The following is a 24,679-nucleotide window of genomic DNA, read 5'->3' as shown; positions in this document are numbered from 1 at the left end:
CTAAAATTCCATGGCTTGGATCAACTCTGGACTTCCACTTTCTTGTCCTCTCACTTCCTCCTCCCTTGATCCCACTTTTACAGAAAACTCACCACAATAAGGTGTTGCATATGAAATACAATACGGAAATGAGCTGTATAGTGTAAGTGTCTAGAATACAGCAGAAACACCAAAACACTCTTATTATACAAGCAAAAGAAAATAACTGTGGCATAGTCATCTCGCTGGAAACCACAACTATAATTCTGCATCACATGGGAACAGGGAAACCAGTTCATTCATAAAATATCTTAATCCTCCAGCAGGAAAAATGCTTTAGCAGATACTGAGAAATGGTAGGTATGGAATACTTGGGAAGACTTAGTTACTTTCCTCTGCATAACATGAATAAAATGGCAAGATGGATAACAGGTGAAAGTTTGAAATAAATACACAAATCTCTTCAAACATATATAATGCCCACTACTTTTAAGCATCTATAGTATAGAAGGCACACTGCAAGACCCTTTACAGACATCATCTGTGCTCCTCATGGCATCCCTGCTTTGCAGTATGACTATCTCAGTGTTACAAGTAGGTGCACTCTCACACTGATTACCATATAGGAAATAACTAAATTCATAGCAAACTGTTTTTTCCTTAACAATAGAAACAATATTCAATTGCATTCCTTCAAATCTGTTAAAAAACTGGTGTGAGACTAGGCACACTCCCTCATGCCTGTAATACCAGCGCTTTGGAAAGCTGGAGGAAAGATCACTTGAGGCTAGGAGTTTAAGACCAGCCTGGGCAACATAGTGAGATCCCATCTCTACAAAAAATAAAAAAGAACATTAGCCGGGCTGGGTGCAGTGGCACACGCCTGTAATCCCAGCACCTTGGGAAGCCAAGGCGACCAGATCACCTGAAGTTAGGAGTTTGAAACCAGCCTGGCCAACATGTTGAAACTCTATCTCTGCTAAAAATACAAAAATTAGCTGGGAGTGGTGTCTGACCTCTGTAATACCAGCTATGCAGGAGGCTGAGGCAGGAAAATTGATTAAACCCGGGAGGTACAGCTTGCAGTGAGCTGAGACTGCACCACTGCACTCCAGCCTGGGTGACAGAGCAAGACTCCTTCTCAAAACACAAAAACAAAAACATTAGCCAGGCATAGTGGCACACACGTATAGTCCTAGCTACTTAAGAGGCTGAGGCGGAAGGATCCTTGAGCCCAGAGGTTCAAGGTTATAGTGAGCTATGATCATGCCACTGCAGCCTAGCCTAGGGACAGACCAACTCTATCTCAAAAAAATTTTTTTGAATGGTGTATTCTTTGACTTGTTTTTATTTCGGGGAGTGGACATACAATTTACTTTCTCTGAAATCTAATAAAAGCTATGGGTAATCTTGCCCGAAAAAAATGCATATAAACACAATATGCTGCATATAATTCTGAGGGGGTGAAATCACAGACCATTGAAGCCTATTCACCGTAAGAACCTCTGATGTAGAAGTAGCAGTTTTATGATTTCTAAATCGTATGAAAGAATGATGTTGGGATCATTAAAACTAGGATCAAATTAGTCCTAGAAATTCTTGGCTGGGCACAGTGGCTCATACATGTAATCCCAGTATGTTAGGAAGCTGAGGCAGGCAGAGCACCTGACATCAGGAGTTTGAGATCAGCCTGGTAAACATGGTGAAACCTCTTCTCTATTAAAAACACAAAAAATTAGCCTGGCATGGTGGCGGGCGCCTGTAGTCCCAGCTACTCAGGAGGATGAGGCAGGTGAATCACTTTAACCCAGGAGGCAGAGGCTGCAGTGAGCCGTGATGGCATCACTGCACTCCAGCCTGGGCAGCAAAGTGAAACGCTATCTCAAAATAAATAAATAAATAATTCGAATAAATGAATAAATAAACTGTGAATGGACTGGGTGTGGTGGCACCTGCCTGTAATCCCAACTACTTGGGAGGCTGAGGCAGGAGAATCCCTTGAACCAGGGAGGCGGAGGTTGCAATGAGCCAAGATCGTGCCATTACACTGCAGCCTAGGTGATGAGTGAAACTCCGTCTCAAACAAAACCTAACAAAATGAACAAAACAACTGTAAATGTTATTTTATCTTTCTTATCCCAACTCTCACTAACAAGCAAAAGAGACCAGGTGCAGTGGCTCATGCCTGTAATCTCAGCATTTTGAGAGGCAGGCAGATCACTTGAGGTCAGGAGTTCGAGACAAGCCCAGCCAACATGATGAATCCTGGTCTCTACTAAAAATAAAAAATTAGCCAGGCGTGGTGGCATGACCTGTAATCCCAGTGGTGCCTGTAATCCCAGTTACTCAGGAGGCTGAGGCAGGAGAATCACTTTAATCTGGAAGGTAGAGGTTGCAGTGAGCCAAGATCGTGCCACAGCACTGCAGCCTGGGTGATAGAGTGAGACTCTATCTCAAATACATAAATAAATAAATAAATAAATAAAGGCAAAATAATTCTGATGTGGAAAAAATAAACAGGTATTTGCTTGCCAATATTCTGAGGCATCATAGTAGGTGGCTTTTAACCATTGACAATAGCACCAAAATTTATTGAATACCTATGAATAAAACTAATGAGATTACTATACTGAAAGCTACAGAACATTATTGAAAGGGATCCCACAAGTCTTACATAAATAAAGATATACTATGGTCAAAGACTGGGAGATCCATACTGAAAAAAAAATCAGTCTTGCCAAGTTAATCTGTAGATTCAACACATAGCCAGCAAAATTCTAGCACTATTTTTTGTTGGAAATTTACAAGCCAATTAAAATTTATTTTTGTGAAATTGCAAATACCAAAACAGGAACTCAATATTGCAGAAGAAAGTTAGAGGACTTATACCACCAGTTAGGAAGACCTGTTATAAAACTACAAGAATTGAGACAGTTTATAACCACGGATAGACAAAATGTCAATGAACAGAGTCTAGAAACAGACCCAAAACTTACCAATCACCTGATAAATGACAAAGTTGACATTGTAGTGGTGGGGAAAATATCATTTCAGTAACTTTGCCAGTCAATTAGAAATCCCTGTGAAAAAGAGCCAATCTTGGCTGGGTGTGGTGGCTTACACCTGTAATCCCAGCACTTTGGGAGGCTGAGGTGGGTGTATCATGAGGCCAGGAGTTTGAGACCAGCCTGACCAATGTGGTGAAACCCCGTCTCTACTAAAAATACAAAAATTAGCAGGGCTTGGTGGCACTTGCCTGTAATCTCAGCTACTTGGGAGGCTAAGGGAGGAGAATAGCTTACACCTGGGAGGTGGAGTTTGCAGTGAGTAGACATCGAGCCACTGCACTCCAGTATGGGTTACAGAGCGAGACTCCACCTCAAAAAAAGAAAAGAAAAAAAAAAGAGTCAGTCTTGACTCCTACCTCACATCATACACAAATGTCAATTTCATATGTATACAAGAAAGAAAGTCAGGCGTGGTGGCTCACGTCTGTAATCCCAGCACTTTGGGAGGCCAATGTGGGAGAATTGCTTGAGCCCAGGTGTTTCAGACCAGCCTGGCCATCATGACAAAACACCATCTCTACAAAATATTTTTCTTTTCTTCTTTTTATTTTTGAGAGAGAATTTCACTCTTGTTGCCCAGGCTGGAGTGCAATGGTGTGATCTCAGCTCACTGCAACCTCACACTCCTGAGTTCAAGTGATTCTCCTGCTTCAGCCTCTGGAGTAGCTGGGATTACAGGTGTGCACCACCACACCCAGCTAATTTTTTTTTGTATTTTTGGTAGAGACTGTTTTCACCATGTTGGCCAGGCTGGTCTCAAACTCCTGACCTCAAATGATCCGCCTGCCTCGGCCTCCCAAAGTGCTGGTATTACATGTGTGAGCCACCATGCCCGGCCTTCTACAAAAGATTTTTAGATTGGCCAGGCATGCCTGTTGTACCAGCTACTGGGAGGCTGAGGTGGGCAGATGACTTGAGCCCTGGAGGTCAGGGCTGCAATGAGCCATGGCCATGCCACCTCACTCCAGCCTGGGTGACAGAGCAATACTCTGCCTCAAAAAAAAAAAAAAATTGAATATAATAAAAATGCATCAGTTCATACTAAAAGATAAAATTTAATAATAAAATAGGCCAGGTGAAAGAGTGAGACTTGGCCGCGCTCAGTGGCTCACGCCTGTAATCCCAGCACTTTGGGAGGCCGAGGCAGGCAGATCATCTGGGGTCAGGAGTTCGAGACCAGCCTGACCAACGTGGAGAAACCTCATCTCTACTAAAAATACAAAATTAGCTGGACAAGGTGGCAGGTGCTTGTAATCCCAGCTACTCAGGAGGCTGAAACAGGAGAATCACTTGAACCAGGAAGGCAGAGGTTCCAGTGAGCTGAGATGGTGCCACTGTACTCCAGCCTGGGCAACAAGAGTAAAACTCCATCTCAAAAAAAAAAAAGAAAGAAAGAGCAAGACTCCCTCTCAAAAAAAAGAAAGAGAGAGAGAGATAAAGGAAGAAGGGCATGAATTGGGCCTGGAGAGTGAGGCAAGAACTGAGTTTTGCAAAAATCTTAAGAGTCCTGTATTCCATGCTGGTGAATCTAGGCTTCATCTAATGATTGGAAAGCCCTGAAAGTTTTGCTTTATTTCTTTTGTTTTATTTTGCGTGAAATATATCACATAACCAGAATATTAAATGTAGTCAGATAGGAGAATCATGCTTTTCAGAAGGAAAATTTGAACTACCCTAAGGAGAGCTTGTTATTCAACTTCCTGATTTCCCTGGTAGCTAGAACGCTCATGATTATATTTCCAGTATATAGCCTAGGAGAACTGCAATAAATACCTGTTGATAATAAAGATAGCGCTGAAATTATCCTGATAAGAAATAAAGGCCTCACTATAGCAGTGGCCAAGAAAATGGAGAGATAGTAGCACTCAGATCTTGTAGAACAGGAGAATTTAGATGAATGAGTGAAGGAAGCGAGGATACTGAATATTCTATTTTGGGTGATCATGTGTTATGTCACTGAGCCAAACATGTAATGCAAGAGAAAGAGAAGGTTTGGGAAAAAATATAACAAATGCGTTCATACCCATTAGAGATAGAGTGTTTTTTACAATGATGTCATTTGACAATGCTACAAACCAGTAGCTTACAAGGGAGGTCTCTCTACTAGAGATATTGCTAAATGTTACTTTGTAAACCATCAGTAACTGGCCACATTTTACCTATTCATGAAGTAACTTAGTTGAGTAAAAGAAGATTATACATTTCAGTAAGGTTATTACTATTATTATTTGAGACAGTCTCCCTCTACTTGGGACTCTGAGGCAGGAGAATCGTTTGAACCCGAGAGGTGGAGGTTGCAGTGAGCCCAGATCGTGCCACTGCACTCCAGCCTGGGTGACAGAGTGAGAATCTGTCTCTATCTCAGATCTCTGGCTGTAAGAACTTGGACATGTTGGATCAGCCACAGAGCCATCAGTTTTCTTTTTCTTTCTTTCTTTCTTTCTTTCTTTCTTTCTTTCTTTCTTTCTTTCTTTCTTTCTTTCTTCCTTCCTTCCTTCCTTCCTTCCTTCCTTCCTTCCTTCCTTCCTTTCTTTCTCTCTCTCTCTCTCTCTCTCTCTTTCTTTCTTTCTTTCTTTCTTTCTTTCTTTCTTTCTTTCTTCCTTTCTTTCTTTCTTTCTTTCTCTTTCTTTCTTTCTTTCTTTCTTTCTTTCTTTCTTTCTTTCTTTTCTTTCTTTTCTTTCTTTATTAATGCAGACAGTGGATTTTACTCTGTTTATTTCAAAAGTTTCTTGTAACAATCCAATGAGATAATAAGGTTAAATATGCTTGGTAAATTGTGAAATGCTGTACAGATGTGAGGGTTCAGTCTCGTGTCTGACTTTTCAGTTTTGCCTTTCAGAGTCTGCTAGATCATTTGGATTTGAGAACCAAATATTATTTCAGTTCCCTATAAATAAAGCCTTGGTGTGCATCTAAACTCTGCTGGATAGTATTATGTTTTAGATTTAAGAGCAGCTAGGGAAAAATGAGACAGCAATTCATGGCCTATCCAGGTCAGATTCATAGATATCCACATGGAGTCTATTAATTGTATGGACATCTGTGAAAGGAATGAACTCACTAAAAGAAAAATTGATTCCCTCTACCTTGAGAAATAACTATAATATTTTAAACCACGCAAAGGAGAGATCTAATTTATATGTTTCCTGAAAACACTGGCACTATGTATATTTAAACACAACCAAAATCTGGCAAGAGGTTGTAGGAGAAACAATTTTACAATAACAGAAAGTAGTTTTTGAAAATCCCTTTGTACTTTGAGTGTTTTTTGATTCTCAAACTGTCTGGGCTGAATGAACAGATGAAACCTGATATTTGACATTTGCAGTCAATTTTCTATTCAGTAATCTCACTCTATCCCCAACTCTTTTTCTATTGCTTAGGAAATGAGATTTCTTGGTGCTTTACTTAAAGCTGAGTCTAAAGGATATTCACTAAACCAGAAAAAAATCAGTTAAATATTTTTTTTTCTGTGTCAGGTCAATGAAATAATTCAGTGACATCTAACTGAACATACATTTATTAAGTGACCACTCTATCCTGGGTAATGTGGCAGATGCTAGAAAAACAAACAACTGAAGTCATGAACTTGTTCTTAAGAAAATGATAGTTTGGTAAGTAATTATAATTTAATATCAGTGCAATAATAAAACGACATACAGGGGTAAAAATAAATTGATTTTCTGGGTTAGATAAGGAAGAATCTCTGGAGGAATAAGTCTCAGGTCTATTTAATTTATTTATTTGTTTATTTTTTAAATTTTTATATATTTAGGGGGTGCAAGTGCAGGTTTCTTCCATGCAAATATCATGTAGTGGTGAAGTCTGGTCTTTTAGTGTGCCTGTCATCCAAATATTGTAGGAGATACCCAATAGGTAATTTTTCAACACTCACCCTCCTCCCAGCCTCCCACCTCCATTGTTCAGCTGTCATTTATAAGTGAGAATATATTGCATTTGACTTTCCATTTCTAACTTATTTCACTTAAGACATTGGCCCCCGATTTCATCCATGTTGCTGCAAAAGACAAATTTTCATCCTTTTTTTATGGCTCAGTAGTATTCCATGGTAGATATATGCCACACCTTTATCCAGTCCTCCCTTGATGGACATGTAGGTTGATTCATATCTTTGCTATTTTGAATAATGCCATGATAAACATACAGGTGAAGGGTCTTTTTGATACAGTGATTTCTTTCTCACATCTGTTTTAAAGGATCCTACAGGGTATGGCAGTTGTAAAAAGTCAGGAAAGGTAGATATACAAGGCCAAAGGAATGGGTTGTACAAAGACATCATAGCATTGCCTGGAAAAGTATGTTCAAGAGCTACAAGGTATTTGTATTCCTGGCAAAAATACAAGGCAGAGAAGAGTGGTAGCTGAGACTAAAAACGCAGTCAGGAACTAAATCTTGGAGTCACTCCATCATTTTCCATTAGCATGGCATCCCTGTACCCTACTTAACTTGGACTTTATCCCACAGATCTGCGGCATCCAATATGGACCACCTTAGCCACATATGGCTATTTAAATTTAATTAAAAATTTTAAAAATTCAATTTATAATTCTAGCCAACCAGTCTTGACACCCTCAATAGCCACATGTGGCTGGTGGTGACCATACTGAATAACTCTGATACAGAACATTCCCATCATCATTGTCTGTTGACAGCACTACCATGGATGTTTGGGAGTCTTAGAATTGGCATAAGTGGGAAAATGCTTTGTGACTATTTGCACTTTAGAAAAATAGCTTTGGCAGGAGGACAATTGGGGGAAAAATAAGGAAAAATAGCATGCAAAACTACACAAGATTTCACAAAACTACAAGAGCAGTGAGGTTGGGATAGAAGAGGCAGATGTGAGAGAGGTAGATGTGGAGGAAGCCAAGCTTTATCACTGCGTTAACCAGTTAGTTGTATGACTAAGCTGATTGAGGTTGCCAATACAGAAGGTCATCAAATAAATAAACATGGATGTTTGTAAAGAAGGGTTCAGATATTTTGTTTGTATGTGGGAAGTGGAGTAGCGAACTTCTGGAAATAATGAAATGGCAAGAATTAACCAAACAGTTTCCATGACTCCATGGAGACCATAAAGTTGGCAGCCTGAAATTTTCATTTTCACGCAATATTTTTTGACATTTCTGAAGCCACAGGCATATTCACATCAAAGCATTAAATCATTTGCATAAATCTTTGGGATATAGAGAGGCAGGTTTAGAAAATGAAGTTCTCACAAAAATCTTACCAGGATATACCATTCAGCTTTTCCAATCTTCTAATCCCTTAGTAATCTCTTTGCCCATGGTAATGAGTCTGATGTCAACTGACTGTGTCTTCTGACTGAATAGATAAGCTAAAGCCCAATTGATGAGTGGCCTAATTAATCAAGGGTATATTTGAGGTTTTTGTCCATTGCATCATTTGTTCAAAAACGGAAGCCACATCATTTTGTTGTAAATTATAATCAGAAGAAGGAGGACATGGCTAAGAACCTAAATAACTAAAATTGGAGATTGGGGGGATATTTTGCTCCTTGGACAAATTGAAAAGTTGGGACATTACTTCTCCTAAGGATTGACTCTCTCTCCTCTTTCCTTTCAAAATTTCTCTTCCCTTGACTATTTCTTCCCATTAACCCATAATATAAATCTCCTGAATCTAATGATAATAATGATCATAGCTACAATTGGTTGAGCATATATTATGTGCCAGCCCTGTGCTAAATTCTGCTGAACACTATCTCCTCACCTTACCCCAGTTATGAGTGGTTGAGTCAGGATTCAAACTGAGGTCTGGCTGATTCCAAAACTATGGTCATAACTGCTCTATGCTGCCTCTTTTCTGGAGAATGCTGTGAGTCTCATTGGCTTTTTTAAACCTCTTCCTTTTTTAAGTTTTCCAGTCTTGGGTATGTCTTTATCAACAGCATGTAAACAGATTAATACAGGATGTGATTATTATTGTCACTTTAATTTCCATAAACTCAATAAACTGATGATTAAAAAGTAATAGCCTTCTTTGATCAAAGCCCTGCCTACCTTTCTTATCCCACCTTGAACTGCATTTCCCCTTGTCCACGGTGCACTGATTTTTGGACCTTCTTTTCTTCAGGCTAGTGCCTGCCTTAGCGTTTCTGGACAACCTTTTCTCTTTTGCCTAGAATGCACATCCAACTGAAATGGTTAAAGTTTGTTCTATCTCATCATTGAAATCTCATTTTAGAAATTCCTCACAGAAAAGCCCCCATGTCCACCTAACTAGAATTAGAACTAGTCATGCAACACCACTTCATTACAATTTTCTGAGATTCAATTATCGCTATGATTTTATTTTCATTTCTATATGTCATCTTCTGAACTAAAATGTAAGCTCCAAGACATGATGAAAACATAGGGATGTCTTATTAACACTGTATACCCAGTTGCTGGAAGAGGATCTGAAACTTTTTACAAACTCAGCAAATATTCTTCAGTGAATAAATGAACCTAGTAATTATTTCATATAATTGGCGATTGCACATATATATTTTAATTTTAAAATAAACATTTTTATTTAAATATTGTTTTTTCCAAATATTATAACTGATCCTATAATTATTATTATATGTGTGTATGTGTGTGTGTGTGTATATATATATATCCTTTTTTTTTTTTGATGTAGTCTAGCTCTGTTACCCAGGCTGGAGTGCAATGGTGTGGTCTCAGCTCACTGTAACCTCTGCCTCCTGGGTTCAAGCCATTCTCCTGCCTCAGCCTCCAGAGTAGCTGGGATTAGAGGCGCCTGCCACCACACTGGATAATTTTTGTATTTTTAGTAGAGATGGGGTTTCACCATGTTGGCCAGGCTGTTCTCAATCTCCAGACCTCGTGATCTGCCTGCCTTGGCCTCCCAAAGTGCTAGGATTACAGGCATGAGACACCGTGCCAACCTATATATTTGTTTTAATAAGAAAACAGAATGGTAAACATTGCTATGACCTTAGGCATCCCATCTACTTCATCAAGGGAGGCAGTTTAAAACAGAATTAGTGTCTTTCTAGTGAAAGCTTTTTCACAGGAGGATCTGGGAGAAAATAAACATCCTTTGGATTTGGAAATTTAAATCTCAAATCTCAGCAAAACCATTCTTTCAGTTAATAAAATAGATGTATACAGTTGCTCTGGTCCCATAAAGAACATATAATTCCAAGACATAGACACTTTTTTAAAAACCCTTTTTTAGATATGGGGTCTTGCTCTGTTGCCCAGCCTGGTCTTGAACTCCTGAACTCAAACCATCCTTCTGCCTCAACCTCAACCTCTGGAGTAGCTGGGACCACAGGTTCATGCCGCCATGCCTGGGCTCTAAGACAGAACCTTGGGTTCCAAGGTATCTTGAATCAAACACAATGAACCTTATTCTGCTTCTCCCATGAGTGAAAAGAGTTAGTAGAGAACTTTGGTAAAGTGGTGGCTCCCTTATTAAATTTTACACTAATAAGCTGAGATTGTCTTTGCTTCCAAAGAAACAACTTGGCATCAGGAAAATAGGGGATTCTGACTCCTACAGTGCATATATGTATTTGCCCTCCCCACTCCTTTCTTTATATTTATTTGCAAAATTTTTTTAACTCAAAGTCTCTTTTAGACTTATATTCATCCAATAAAATTTAGTAAGCACATATTAGGTGACTGGGAGTGTTCTAATTATTGGGTTTACAGCACCCGTGAATAAACATAATTTGTGCCTTGACAAGGATTACAAGCTTTTAGAGAAAACAGAAGGTAAAAGCCAAAACAAATTTTTTAAAGTATAATTTGTGATCATCAATAATAAGGATATAACTAGTATGTGGAATTAGAAAATAACTGAAGAGAATGACCAAAGATCATCACCAGGAAAGACTCTTCTGAGGAGGTAGCAGTCCATCTGAAGATAAAAAACAATGACAGGAAGCCAGCCAACCAAAGGCTGCATATTAGCAATAATTAAATTGTCTTTTTTGTTAATGTTTTAAATATCATGTTGACTTTATCTTCTTCTGGGCATGCTTAAGGGTGGCTAATTTATTCTCTTCCCACCACATTTCTAATGCTGTGCTGTGTACATACTTAAAATTTAATTAAATTAATTAAATCTATGCAATTGATTTCATCCAAGGAAAACCAGAATGAACCATGGGGCCCAGGCAATGGCAGTGCCAGTCCCTGCCTCCAGGAACAAAAGTGCTGTTGTCAGAGGTTGATTGTTCTGCCATCCAGGCTCAAATACCCCATTTACCATCTTGTCTTTACCACTTCCACTTCTAGGCATGCTTTAGCCAAACTCAAGAGCTGAACCATAACTTGGACTTCCAGTTTAGTATTGAATCTGCCATCAAATCCACTTTGTAATACAGATGGTCCCTGACTTACAATGGCTCGACTTACAATTTTTTGACTTTACAATGGTGCAAAAGCATTACACATTCAGCAGAAGCCATACTTTGAATTTTGATCTTTTCCCAGGAGAATGATGCAGTTTTACATTACTGTCTCATGAGGCTGGGCAGAAACAGTGAGTGGCAGCCCTCAGTCAACCATGCTGATAAACAGCGAAAACTCTACAGTGTACTGCATTGCCATTGTTTTTTGTTTGTTGATTGGTTGTTTGGTTTTGTTTTGCTTTCTGAGGCAAGGTCTTACTCTATCACGAAGATGGAGTGGAGTGGCATGATCACTGTTCAAGGCAGCCTCGACAACCTGGGTTTAAGCAATCCTCCCATCTCAATCTCCCCAAGTAGCTGGGACTATAGGCGCACACCACCACACCCAGCCTCTTTTTTATACTTTTTTGTAGGGACAGGGTTTCACCATGTCGCCCAGGTTGACCTCAAACTCATAGGCTCAAGTGATCCACCTGCCTTGGCCTTCCAGTGTTGGGATTATAGGCATGAGACACCATGCTGGGCCACCAGTGTTATTTGAATCTAGTATTTTGTGTGTTTGCATCCCATCATGTCTACAAAACACCCATTTGTTTACAGTATTCAACACTTTATTATAAATAAGGCTTTGTGTTAGATGATTTTGCCCAACTATAAGCCAATGTAAAGTGTTCTGAGCCCATTTAAAGTACACTGGCTGAGATTTGATGCTCTGTAGGTTAGGTGCATTAAAGGTATTTTCAACTTAGGATAGGTTTATCAGGATATAACACCATCATAAGTCAAAGAGGACCTGTATTGTCATTTCTTTCCAGAATTTCTGCAAAATATTATTGTTCAAAAGACGCTCATTTAAAGGACTGGGGACTCACATTTCTTCAGGTGTCTACTTATTATGTAGACATTATTTTTTCTAGTTTCAGAGTACATCCAACAGTGTAAGAGACAAAGGGAAGTGTCCTTTTCCTCTATCCATAAAGAGGAATACAGAATAAGCACCTATGAAAACACTGCATGTAGGATATAAACTTCAGAATGAAAAAATATCCTTTTAATCTGCAGATTTCAAAGGAGATGAAATGAGCTAGGCCTTGGCATCAGAATTTAGAAAATCCTAACCTTATAATTTATAAAGTGAGCAACAAGGACAACAGCATGAGCAAGGAAAAATGTGATGAACATAGTTGAAATGTATGGACTTTGACATCCCCTGAAACTCGATTTTATTGTAGACTTCCAGGGATATAATTTACTATAGGTTATACATTCTCTCTAAATCATAGTTACTTTTTTTAGTGTTGCATTAAACATATTAAATGCCAGCATTTATGGTTTATACTTTAATGTTTAAACTTATAGACATTAAAATATAATAAAATATTAATATTAAATATAACTTTAATGTTTATTAAACACTATATTATCTAGTATCTCATAAATTTAGTCACATACACCCCTACTGCCTCTAGGTGCAAGGTGCCTTGAGTAGACACACCTGGCTAGACTGGAGTTCATTTGGGAATGGATTGTAAGGGTTATAATCATATATAAACCCATGTAAAAATTCCAGTTTTACAAATTACAGTTGTTCTTCAGTCTCGGCACATATTATATGCCAGACAACATCCTTGTGCCTCAGTTTCATTTTCTACAAAATGAAAAACTAATGTCACCTATCTCAAAAACTTTTGTAAGGATTAAACGAGTTTATAAATGTAAAGGGCTTAGATGAGCATCCCCACTTATTTTTTCAGGATGAGGAGAATGATACTGAACACAAACTATCTTTAAAAAAAATCCCTTGGGAGTTCTGGCCAGGGCAATCAGGCAAGAGGAAGAAATAAAGGGTATTCAAATAGGAACAGAGGAATGCAAATTATCTCTGTTTGCAGATGACATGATTGTATACTTAGAAAACCCGATCATCTCAGCCCAAAAACTCCTTAAGCTAATAGGCAACTTAAGGAAAGTCTCAGGATACAAAATCAAAGTGAAAAATCACAAACATTCCTATACACCAATAACAGACAAGCAGAGAGACAAATATGAGAATACTCCAATTCACAATTGCTACAAAAAGAATAAAATATCTAGGAATACAACTTACAAAGGATGTGAAGGACCTCTTCAAGGAGAACTACAAACAACTGCTCAACGAAATAAGAGGGGGCACAAACAAATGGAAAAAAAAATTCCATGCTCATGAATAGCAAGAATCAATATGATGAAAATGTCCATACTGCCCCCCAAAATTTATAGATTCAATGCTATTCCCATCAAGCTACCTTTGACTTTCTTCACAGAATTAGAACAAAAACTACTTTAAATTTTATACGGAAGCAAAAAAGAGCCCATATACCTAAAATGATCCTAAGCGAACAGAACAAAGCTGGAGGCATCACACTACCTGTCTTGAAACTATACCACAAGCCTACAGTAACCAAAACAGCATGACACTGTTACCAAAGTAGATATATAGGCCAATGGAAAAGAATAGAGGCCTCAGAAATAAAACCACACATCTACAGCCACTTGATCTTCGACAAACCTGACAAAAACTAGCAATGGGGAAAGTTTTCCCTATTTAATAAATGGTGCTGGGAAAACTGGCTAGCCATATTCAGAAAACTGAAACTGGACTCCTTTCTTACACCTTATACAAAAAATTAACTCAAGATGGATTAAAGACTGAAGTGTAAAACCTAAAACCATAAAAACCCTAGAAGAAAACCTAGGCAATACCATTCAGGATATAGGCATGGGAAAAGACTACATGACTAAAACATCAAAAGCAATGGCAACAAAAGCCAAAATTGACAAATGGGATCTAATTAAGGAGTTTCTGCACAGTAAAAGAAACTATCATCGGAGTGAATAGGCAACCTACAGAATGGGAGAAAATTTTTGCAATCTACTCATCTGACAAAGGGCTAATATCCAGAATCTACAAGGAACATAATCAAATTTACAGGAAATAAACAAACAACTACATCAAAAAGTGGGTGAAGAATATGAACAGACACTTCTCAAAAGAAGATATTTATGCAGCCAAAAACCATATAAGAAAAGCTCATCATCCCTGTCCATTAGAGAAATGCAAATCAAAAGCACAATGAGATACCATCTTATGCCAGTTAGAATGGCAATCATTAAAAAGTCATGAAACAACAGATGCTGGCGAAGATGTAGAGAATAGAAATGCTTTTACACAGTTGATGGGAATGTGAATTAGTTCAACCATTGTGGAAGACAGTATAGTGATTCATCAAGGATCTAGAACCAGCAATACCATTTAACCCAGCAATCCCATTACTGGGTATATACCCAAAGGATTATAAATCATTCTACGATAAAGACACATGCACACATATTCTTACTGAAGAATTATTTACAATAGCAAAGACATGGAACCAACCTAAATGCCCATCAATGATAGACTGGAAAAAGAAAATGTGGCACATACATACCCTGCAAAACTGTGAAGCCATAAAAAAAGATGAGTTCATGTCTTTCGCAAGGACACGGATGAAGCTGGAAACCATCATTCTCAGCAAACTAACACAGGAACAGAAAACCAAACGCGACATGTTCTTACTCATAAATGGTAGTTGAACAATGAGAACACATAGACACAGGGAGGGGAATGTCACACACCGGGGCCTGTCAGGAGGTGAGGAGAAACAGGAGGGAGAGCATTAGGAAAAATACCTAATGCATCCGGGGCTTAAAACCTAGATGATGGGTTGACAGGTGCAGCAAACCACCATGGCACACATATACCTATGTAACAAACCTGCACGTTCTACACGTGCATACCAGAACTTAAAGTAAAATAAAATAAAATAAATTTCCTGCCTTTGAATATATTTTCAAGAAACATGTGTTTAGATATACTTCTGTTAAATACTCTATTGGCTAGCAGAATATCAGCCTAATAATGTTTTTCCAACATGCAGCAGAATGTAACTTTTTGAACTGAATTTAAAAGACCAGTCTTCCAAAACCATTTCCTAAAACACCCTGCAGTTCTAACCAAAAGTAAAATTATTTAAATAAAACAAGTGTTTTTCACTGGTATTCTTATAAATTATGAAAGCAAAGAATGGCTCTTGAAAAATATTTTATACAAAGTAATGGAAAGGTTAAAGTCAAAGGATACTTCCAATCACAAGGACTCACTTGCTCCTCTACTGATGGATATAAGTAACCTCATTTAATCATTCCACAATGTATAGATATATCCAAACATTATATTGTACCCCATAAACATATGCAATTGTTTTTTGTTAATTAAAAATTTTAAAATAAAAAAAGTTTAGTTCATGTTCTTCAGAAGGGCATTTGTATGTAGGTATATTGTATAGGCGCAGTCATTTATATGTAAAAATACATAAAATATATCAATATGCTTGAAATTTTAATCTGCATGGGTGGGTATTATCTAATGACAGTATTTATAAATTATCCTTTTCTTAAATTGCTTAATATTATTTCATTTTATAGTTGCATCATAATTCTTTTAACCAATCCATTTTTACTTGACATTATGTTGTTTATAATGTCCCACCTTACACATAATTTTGCAATGAACAACACTTTACAGACATCTTCACTTACTGATTTGAATATTTCAGTTGGAGAAATTCCTAGAAATGTCATCACAAAGACAAAAAGAATTTATATGCTTCACATTGATAGATTCTATAATGTTACTCTTGAAATCCTATACTAGGTTTTATCCCCATTAATATTATATTAAAGAGTAATCTTCCACACAGCCTTACTCACACTAAATATTATCAATCTTGGTTATATTCACCAAATAATAAGATGAAAAATAATATGTTGTTTTCATTTGCATTCATTCAGTTATTAATTCATATAATTTAATTGATGATATAAACAATAAATGTCTTTTTGGTCTCTAAATAAAGCTAAATTAAAATCAGTGTAATATCTATATAGAGATACATCGTTTATACACAGATATGCAGATGGAACTACTGATAATTAATACATTAGTTAACACTTGCTACCTACCAGACATTTTGCTAATATTTTATAGCTGTTTGCATGTTTAGTCTTCATATCTATGATGTGACACATTTTATGACTGCAAAAAAGCAAAATAATTAATTTGCTCACAGCGATACAGTTCGGAAGTGATAGTCAGTTGAATCCAGGAAACTCACTTTACAGCTCGTATGTGTATCTTGTGTCTGAATTCTCTATGGGGCCTAAATAATTTCTTCAGAAAAATCTTGAATGGTAAAAAGGTGGCAGTGGTGTGTTCAGTGAGTGACTCTGGGTCATCATTTTTAACAAGCAACCTCTGACCTTCTGTTCCTTGGAAGATATCTACCCTAAGCATATGCACCATCAATAGCATACAACTCTAATTATGGGCTTTAAAAGGATAATTACTATGTATTAATTTTCTTAATTCACTTTTCTTTCCTTGAGAGATGAGTGGAGGGAGAATTATCTTCAATAGCACTTTTATAGAATGAAAATTACTATAACACTGTAGATTAAAATGTTGATGTTTTCTTGGAATGCTTCCAGAGGAAGAGGGCTTAGTCCCTAAACAAGCTTTCTTGATTTCACCATCCCATTCCCAAGCAAATCACCAGCATCATCCTCAGAACCGACATCACGTCTGTGGGCAGGGGCTGCTCACAAATAAATGTGCATTTTTTTATATTGATAAATACATTTTTACAACGCAATTCATCTTTTCATTAAAAATGAAAACCTGAATTTGAATTATTAACTAATTCAAATAGACACAACACAATTTCTTTCTTCAAACTGATTTGTAGAAAAATCAAGATTAAATGAAGCTGCAACAAGAGGAAAGCAGAAATGCATATACAATATATATACACAGAGAGAGAGTCAAATGAAAGAAGAGAAACAGAAGATCTCTCTAAAAACCATACTAGGCATACCAGCTATTTCTGTTCCTCCTTTTCCTAAGAGCACATCTCTAGAATATTAATACACTATTTCATTTTCTAATCTTAATTATCTGGATAGAGGCCAAAAGGTAGATACTTAATTTTGATAGCTTGTCAAAAAGATTAAAGCAAATCAAGCTAGAAATTTTTGATAAAGTCTCTCCATTCTGAGATCTGAATTTGCATATACAAATAAAACAAGCAAATTAATGGACATCTTAAGCATAATATAATAGTGCATGTAATTAGGTGATTCAATTATTTTAACAGTTTCAAAATAGTAGCTCAAATTAACAGGAACATGTTTAATGCTCAAATAGAAATTTAAGGTCATCACCAAGGTTTATTTGGTGTTTGGTGTCATCTCTGTGACTCCCAAAAGCCAGTTACCTGATGATCCCACTAAGTAGAAGGCAGAGATTGTGCAAGTAAATTCTCTTAAGATCATGTCAGAGGGACCAAAAGTCTGGCCCCATCCAGGACGTACCCACGTGATCTTTCTTCTACAGAAGAGCTAGGAACCACAACACATTAGAGAGTCAAAATAAGTCAGGGCCTGCCCCAAAAATAAATCATCTCATCATTTAATGGAAAGTTGATAGGGCTAGAGTTTCTAGGGATTTTAAAGAAACATTTAAAATAGTCAAGTGTCCAAGAACTTACATGAAAAAAAAAACTCTTGTGGTTGGCAGAGAAGCTTAAATTTTATCTAAATAGGAAAAGTTACCAAAAAAGGTAGCCAGCTAAGCTGTCTACAAAATCATTCATGGGACTACGCTTGCCATTTGGCTGCACTTTGGGCTTAACTTGTAAACAGCTTCCAATCTACATTTCAGAAGAAACATTATTAATAAGATGTCCACCTTTGGGTACTGGGCCTGGGCTACAAGAGGGCAGAGTGACACTTTGAAATAATATAGAATTCCACAATGTACAGACTTACCTCATTCCAATCGCATTACTTTGAGGCTGTGCCTCTACTGACTGAGAAGCTAATCACAGTACATTCACCCCTGCAGTGATTGGGTTTTTCCCATGGGCAGGGATTCACTGGAGTCAAGCCAAGCTGATGTTTCACAAGCACAAAACTAGATCATGGTATTCCCCATTCAATGATTTGCTCCTCAGCTATGTTCTGTCCTTCAGTAACAGAATAGCCACACAGTTATCCTTCTGCCTGACAATACAGATGAAGAAATGCAAGTACTACTTCTCTAGGCCACCTAGCAAGTATCAGGACAGAATTTTTTAATACCTAGTCTGATACTCTCTTCATGTTTTCAGACTTTTCTTGAAATTGTGTTATATCTAACTGCAGGATAGCTGCCTTTACTAAGAATTTAAAAACGAACCTCAGCCAGAAAAAAAATATGGATTAAATTCCTTCTCACTCCATAACAGTTAGTATTCTTAAGTGATATGACTTTAATTTTTAAAATATTTAGAGTTATAGCTTTCATTCTTTTTGTTTTTCTTTTTTGAGGCAGAGTCCCCCTCTGTCACCCAGGCTGAAGTACAGTGGCAGGATCATGGCTCACTGCAGCCTCGACCTCCTGAAGCTCAAGAGATCCTCCTGCCTCAGCCTTCCAAGTAGCTGGGAGTACAGGCAGGCACCACCATGCCAACTAATTTTTGTGTTTTTAGTAGAGACAGGGTTTTATCGTGTTGCCCAGGCTGGTCTCAAACTCTTGGGTTCAAGTGATATGCTCACCTTGGCCTCCCAAAGTGCTGGAATTACAGGTGTAAGCCCCACCATGTCTGGCCTATAGCTTCCATTCTTTTTCTACCTTCAATAGTAATAAAATTATTATTCTACATTTGCAATATATTTCACAGTTTACAACTGGTTCACTAACATATTTGACTGAATATTCTAGAAGTATCCTGCGAAGGGAGAGTCTCTCAATTTAACTGTATCTGAGCTCACAGGTGATGGGCCGACCTCTGCACTTAAATTATCTTTTCAGTGTACCAAAAGTACTCTGTGCTCTTACCTAACCATGTAGCCATGGATAAAAGAAATGATCTTCAACTTTTTTTCTTCCTTATTTTCCTTCTGAGGAGGCTTTTTAGATGTTTTGTTCTCCTAATGACCCTGTCTCTGAAATTTTAACACCACAGATATACTATCTACCAATTTATGTATTTTATTTTATCAGAATTAGTCCATTCTCACACTACTATAAAGAAATACCTGAGACTGGGTAATTTATAAAGAAAAGAGACTTATTTGGCTCACAGTTCTGAAGGCTGTACAGGAAGCATAGCAGCTTCTGCTTCTGGTGGAGGCGGGCAGTCTCAGGAAGCTTCCAATCATGGCACAAGGCAAACTATGTAAAAAACCTAACAATACATATGCTTCATAGTTGGTCTTAACAACAGTAAGCCCACTCCCCTTACCTAAATAATGTGTATTTAGGTAAGTATTTTTACTGAATTGAATGTTTAGATTAAACCAAAGCATCCTTATACATGAGAACCAAATATTATTTTTCTGTTTAATTTATAGGGAGAAACGTACATACTTGCTTTTAGGTCATTTTATTTTTAAGCACCAGAAATAATCAGATTGAAGTTGGTCCTCATGAGAGTCTCTTGATGATGGGTGCAAAGGGATATCTTAATATTCTTCAAAATTCTTTACAAACCAGCAGGACTTCATCCACTGAGAATGCCAGGTTTACTTATATTTCTTCTTTTAGTTTTACACCTTCCAAGTTTGTTGTTGACAATTTATAATTTGTGTTTCACTAATCTTCTCACTCCACCACTGAGCACTTGGTGTAGCCCCTAAGACACAATCATTGGCCCTAGTTTCCATCTTCAAACCTTTCTTTTTGTGTTAGAATAGAAATAACATTTTCTCAACACTTTTCCTCTCCCTATGCTTGGTTTACACTTAACCACTATCTAACAATCATGATATAAAGTAAACCACAAATTATTTCATCTAGATTCTGTTGAAATATTTAAGTCTCACCAGCAATTGCAAAGTCAATTATTTTTATTATATTAAGTGCTTATTATATCATCTTTTGGGCCTGGTTTTGTTAGAAAAAGTTCTATTTATTATGAATTTGAAACATTCATGCATAAGCTAAAATACATAGTCATCCCCCCACCCAAAAGAACAGAAATTCCATGCTCTGGCATTACTGTGTGCTCAAATTATGGAAGAAATAGGTCAAGATGACCAGTGAGCTTGACAAAGATAACATTTGTGAGAAGTAAATGTGTTACAGTCAGAGAAACTTTGATTCATGAAATGTTTTACAGTAACATAGAATGATCTGGTATTTTCCATGCATAAATAGGAACATTACTGCTGAAATATATTTCAGTAGTAATATATACTACATGTGATAAAGGGCTACAACAAATTTGGCATCATCTTTCTTGAAGGATAAAGTGAATCATTAAGATTACATATGAATTTCTTATCTATGGACATAAACTTACCATAAACAACTGTTTTATTTGAAGTAGGACTGAGATTTGGAAGACCTAGATTCAAATTTTGTTGCTGAAACTCAGATGTGTGATCTGAAACAAGCAAATCTGTGTACCTGTCCTAACTTTAATTTGCTTCTCTATAAAATGGGGGCAGTAATCTTGAAACTGGCAATTTAGTGTATGGTTTAAGTCACTTAACCAAAGTGAATGCATTTGATAAATAATAAGACATGCATTTAATATAAATATATATAGCATATTTAATGAGCAATAACTTTGGAAACTTAGCATATGTCTTTTGTTGAGAATAAATAAAAGAATGTTTAATCTTGCTGCTTCAAATTGCTTCTCAAGTCTTGGTGTGGAAAACAAAACAAAGTCCTTTATATTCAAGAAAAACTGTGAGCTATGAGGAGATTTAAGAAAATCAGAACAAGTTAAGTATAATCTCAGCTTATTTTTCACGCCAAGGAAAACAATTAATTATGTCTTTCTTCTTTGTCAGTATCTCTCTTTGCTTTCCGTAGATTGATGATGAGAAAGAGAGAGAAAAGAAAGAAGCAGGAAGGAAGGGAAGGGGAGGGGAGCGGACAGGAGAGAAGGGGAGGGGAGAGAAAGGGAAGGGAAGGGAGAGGAAGGAAGGAAGGAAAGAAAGGAAGAAAGAAAGAAAGAAAGAAAGAGAAAGAAAGAAGAAAGAGAAAGAGAAAAAGAAAGAAAGAAGAAATAAAAAGAGAGGAAGAAGGGAAAGAACAAGAGAAAGAAGAAAGAAAGAAGAAAAAAGAAAGAAAGAGATGGAGGGAGGGAGAGAGAGAGAAAGAGGGAGGGAGGGAAAGAAAGGAAGAAAGAAAGAAAGAAAAAGAAAGAAAGAAGAGAGAGAGAAAGAAAAAAGAGAGAGAGAAAGAGAAAAAGAAAGAAGAAATAAAAAGAAAGGAGAGGAAGAAGGGAAAGAACAAGAGAAAGAAGAAAGAATAAAGAAAGAAAAGAAAGAAAAAGAAAGAAGAAAGAAAAGAAAGAAGAAAGAAGGAAAAAAGAGAAAGAAAGAAAGGAAGAAGGAAAGAAGGAAAGAGAAAGAAAAGAAAGAGAGAGGGAAAGGGAGGGAAAAAACGAACAAAGGAAATAAATCACCAGTGGTTCTTTTGCTTCTCAATTGTCACCCTCCCTCTATCCATATCTAAGGATTTCTAACCTCTTTTTTGCTTTACCGTGAGCCAAGCAAAAATTTTAAAAGTTCTGAGATCAAGATTCTATGCAAAAGTCAATTTCATGTATGTAACATGTATGAAGAATTTAGCAAAGTAACAGCGAGACTAGAAAAAAATACTCTAGAATTATCAAGCTAGGGATTTATGGTTGTTCTTTCCATTGCATATCCAGAATCAGTGCACATGAACATAAAATGTTGGTAAAATATGTTAAAAGCTATCAAAATACCTAGCAAAAAGACCTAGCCAATATTAAGTACTCAATAAATGTTAGTTTCTTGAGACCATTCCTTTTTAAATTGTTTGCTTGTTTGTTTAGTTTTTCTCAATGATCTGTAAAATTTTTGTGAATTCTCTTGCACAATTTACCACAGAAATAATCCTTCATGTTTATATATATCATCACTTTCTTGCCATTATGCACAAACTGTTACTCTTTTCCTCAACAAACTCCTCATGGCATTTTTTTACCTCTGTGTTTCTCACAGTGTAAATTATAGGATTTAACATGGGAGTGAGGACAGCAAAGAACACAGTCACCAATTTGTCCACAGAGTAGATGACTACAGGACACACGTAGGTGAATATGCAAGGCACAAAAAAGAGTACAACGACAGTAAAGTGGGAGCCACAGGTGGAGAGGGCTTTGCGCTGTCCTTCAGAGCTATGGGATTTCAGGGAGCTCAGAATGACTATGTAGGAGATGAGGAGCAGGGAAAAGATGAGCAAGCACATGGCTCCACTGTTGGCTGCCACCACCATCCCAAGTCTGTAGGTGTCTCTGCAGGCAAGTTTCAACAATGGGAAGAGATCACACATAAAGTGGTCAATGACATTGGGACGACAGAAGGGCAAGTCGGTCATGAAAAGAATCTGCACAGTGGTAGGCAGGATGCCTCCAATCCAGGCTATCACCACCAGAAGGTGGCAGACCCCTTGTCGCATAATGGTTGTGTAGTGCAGGGGCTTGCAGATGGCCATGTAGTGATCATAGGCCATGACAATAAGGAGGGTGATCTCTGAGCCTCCCAGCAAGTGTTCCACAAAGAGCTGAGTCAGGAAGCCAGCCAAGGAAATCGTTCTCCTCTGGTAGAGCAGGTCGGTGATCATTTTGGGTGTTGTGACATAGGTGTAGGAGGCATCTATAAAGGATAAGTAAGTGAGAAAGAAGCACATGGGTGATGAAAGTGTGGGGCTAGAGGAGATGGTGATGACAATGAGCAGACTGGACAGCATGGTAAATAGAAAAATAAATAAAAATACAATAGAGAGTATTTTCTGCAAGTGTGGATTCGGTGTGAGCCCCAAGAGAATGAATTCAGTCACATTGTTGGGAGGCACGAGGTGACCCATGCAGAGAGTAATACCTTCCAGGGGTCTGATTTACCTACAAGTTATAGATAAAGAAAGATTATTATTAATCATTAAAGGTTTACAGTCTGAATTTCACAGTATAGAGATAGGGTAGTTAACTGTGGAGCACGTCTTTGGCTTCCCTCACCCCACTAATTATTTAAATTATTCATTTTCACTTCCTCCATGATGCTTTCAATCTCTTCATGTAAATACATCTAATATTATCACCTGTAAAACATCTACAAGGCAACAGTTTCTGTGTAATTTGCTGAGAATATACTTGACTATATACATGAGATCTGGATTCTTCCTCTTATTCCAAGTCCATTTGACTTTGCTAAGTTATTCCAGTGTCCCATGCTTTTGAGCCTTCCTCTACATCTGTGAGTTTACAAACTGTAGTTGTGAGATTGATTTTGTAAACTATAAAGTGCTGTACACAGGTAAGGATTATTCTCTCTTCCCACAGAATTTGCATTTGAACCCACAGCTCTAACTGGGAGAAAGACATGGTCAAGAAATATCGATGGTAAGCAGGCAGATTAGGGAAACATAAGTTGTCAGAGACACTCTCCCTGGCACCCACCATAACAAATATGCTATTCATGTTGCTTTCCTCACTGTACCTATGCGGTGGTTGACATAGTATCTTCAGTGCCTGGCACCTACCAGGCAATGAATACATGCTTGGTGATTTCCCCTACATCTTCCCTGCCTACGTCTCCATGTGTAAGGACGCATGTGTTTCCCCAGCCCATAAACCTAGGAATTTAAGTACTTTTATCCTCCCACTCTGTTTATCCATGCTCTCTACCTTATGAGAACATAAACAAACTTTTGAAAGGAAGATGCATTCCAGTTTAAGTGTTTCTAGCATATATTATAGGATGAGGATGGAAGTATCAATTGCCTGTAGGAAAGACTATGTTACTGGGTAATTTGGATCTCGATATAATTATAATTTTTTTTTTGACAAAGTCTCGCTGTGTTGCCCAGGCTGGAGTCCAGTGGTACAATCTCGGCTCACTGCAACCTTCACCTCCCCAGTTCAAGCAATTCTTCTGCCTTGGACTCCTAAGTATCTGGGATTACAGGTGCACACCACAATGCCCAGCTAATTTTTTGTATTTTTAGTAGAGACAGGGTTTCACCATGTTGCCAAGACTTGTCTCAAACTCCTGACCTCAGGTGATCCACCCACCTCGGCCTCCCAAAGTGTTGGGATTATAGATGTGAGCCACCATGCCCAGT

The 24,679-nt window shown here is 37.6% G+C and overlaps 1 protein-coding gene across 1 annotated transcript; it reads right to left on the bottom strand.

Annotated features, from left to right (window-relative positions):
* On the bottom strand, positions 1-23,425 carry LOC129481633 (olfactory receptor 4C3D-like). Its single transcript, XM_055276740.2, has 5 exons — positions 22,544-23,425; positions 18,145-18,242; positions 16,650-16,820; positions 16,498-16,570; positions 1-150 (listed from the first exon to the last, which is right to left on the bottom strand). Exons 1-5 carry the CDS (start codon positions 23,423-23,425, stop codon positions 1-3), a joined length of 1,374 nt encoding a protein of 457 aa, XP_055132715.2.
* Between the last annotated feature and the right edge of the window lie 1,254 nt (positions 23,426-24,679).

This window comes from Symphalangus syndactylus, chromosome 5, assembly GCF_028878055.3.
Source record: "Symphalangus syndactylus isolate Jambi chromosome 5, NHGRI_mSymSyn1-v2.1_pri, whole genome shotgun sequence".
In the NCBI taxonomy this organism is placed as follows: domain Eukaryota; kingdom Metazoa; phylum Chordata; class Mammalia; order Primates; family Hylobatidae; genus Symphalangus; species Symphalangus syndactylus.
Note: the sequence above shows the minus strand (reverse complement) of the source record. Positions and strands in the feature narration are given on the sequence as shown.

Bases quoted from the DNA above. Each gene is read 5' to 3' on its own strand.
- LOC129481633 (XM_055276740.2), bottom strand. From the start codon at position 23,425: ATGGGTCACCTCGTGCCTCCCAACAATGTGACTGAATTCATTCTCTTG. The intron at 18,243-22,543 runs GTAAAAAAATGC...TCTGAAATGTAG, and splicing joins ACACTGTGAGAAACACAGAG to ATTGGAAGCTGTTTACAAGT. The intron at 151-16,497 runs GTAGGTAGCAAG...GCTGTATTCTAG, and splicing joins AAATATTAGCAAAATGTCTG to ACACTTACACTATACAGCTC.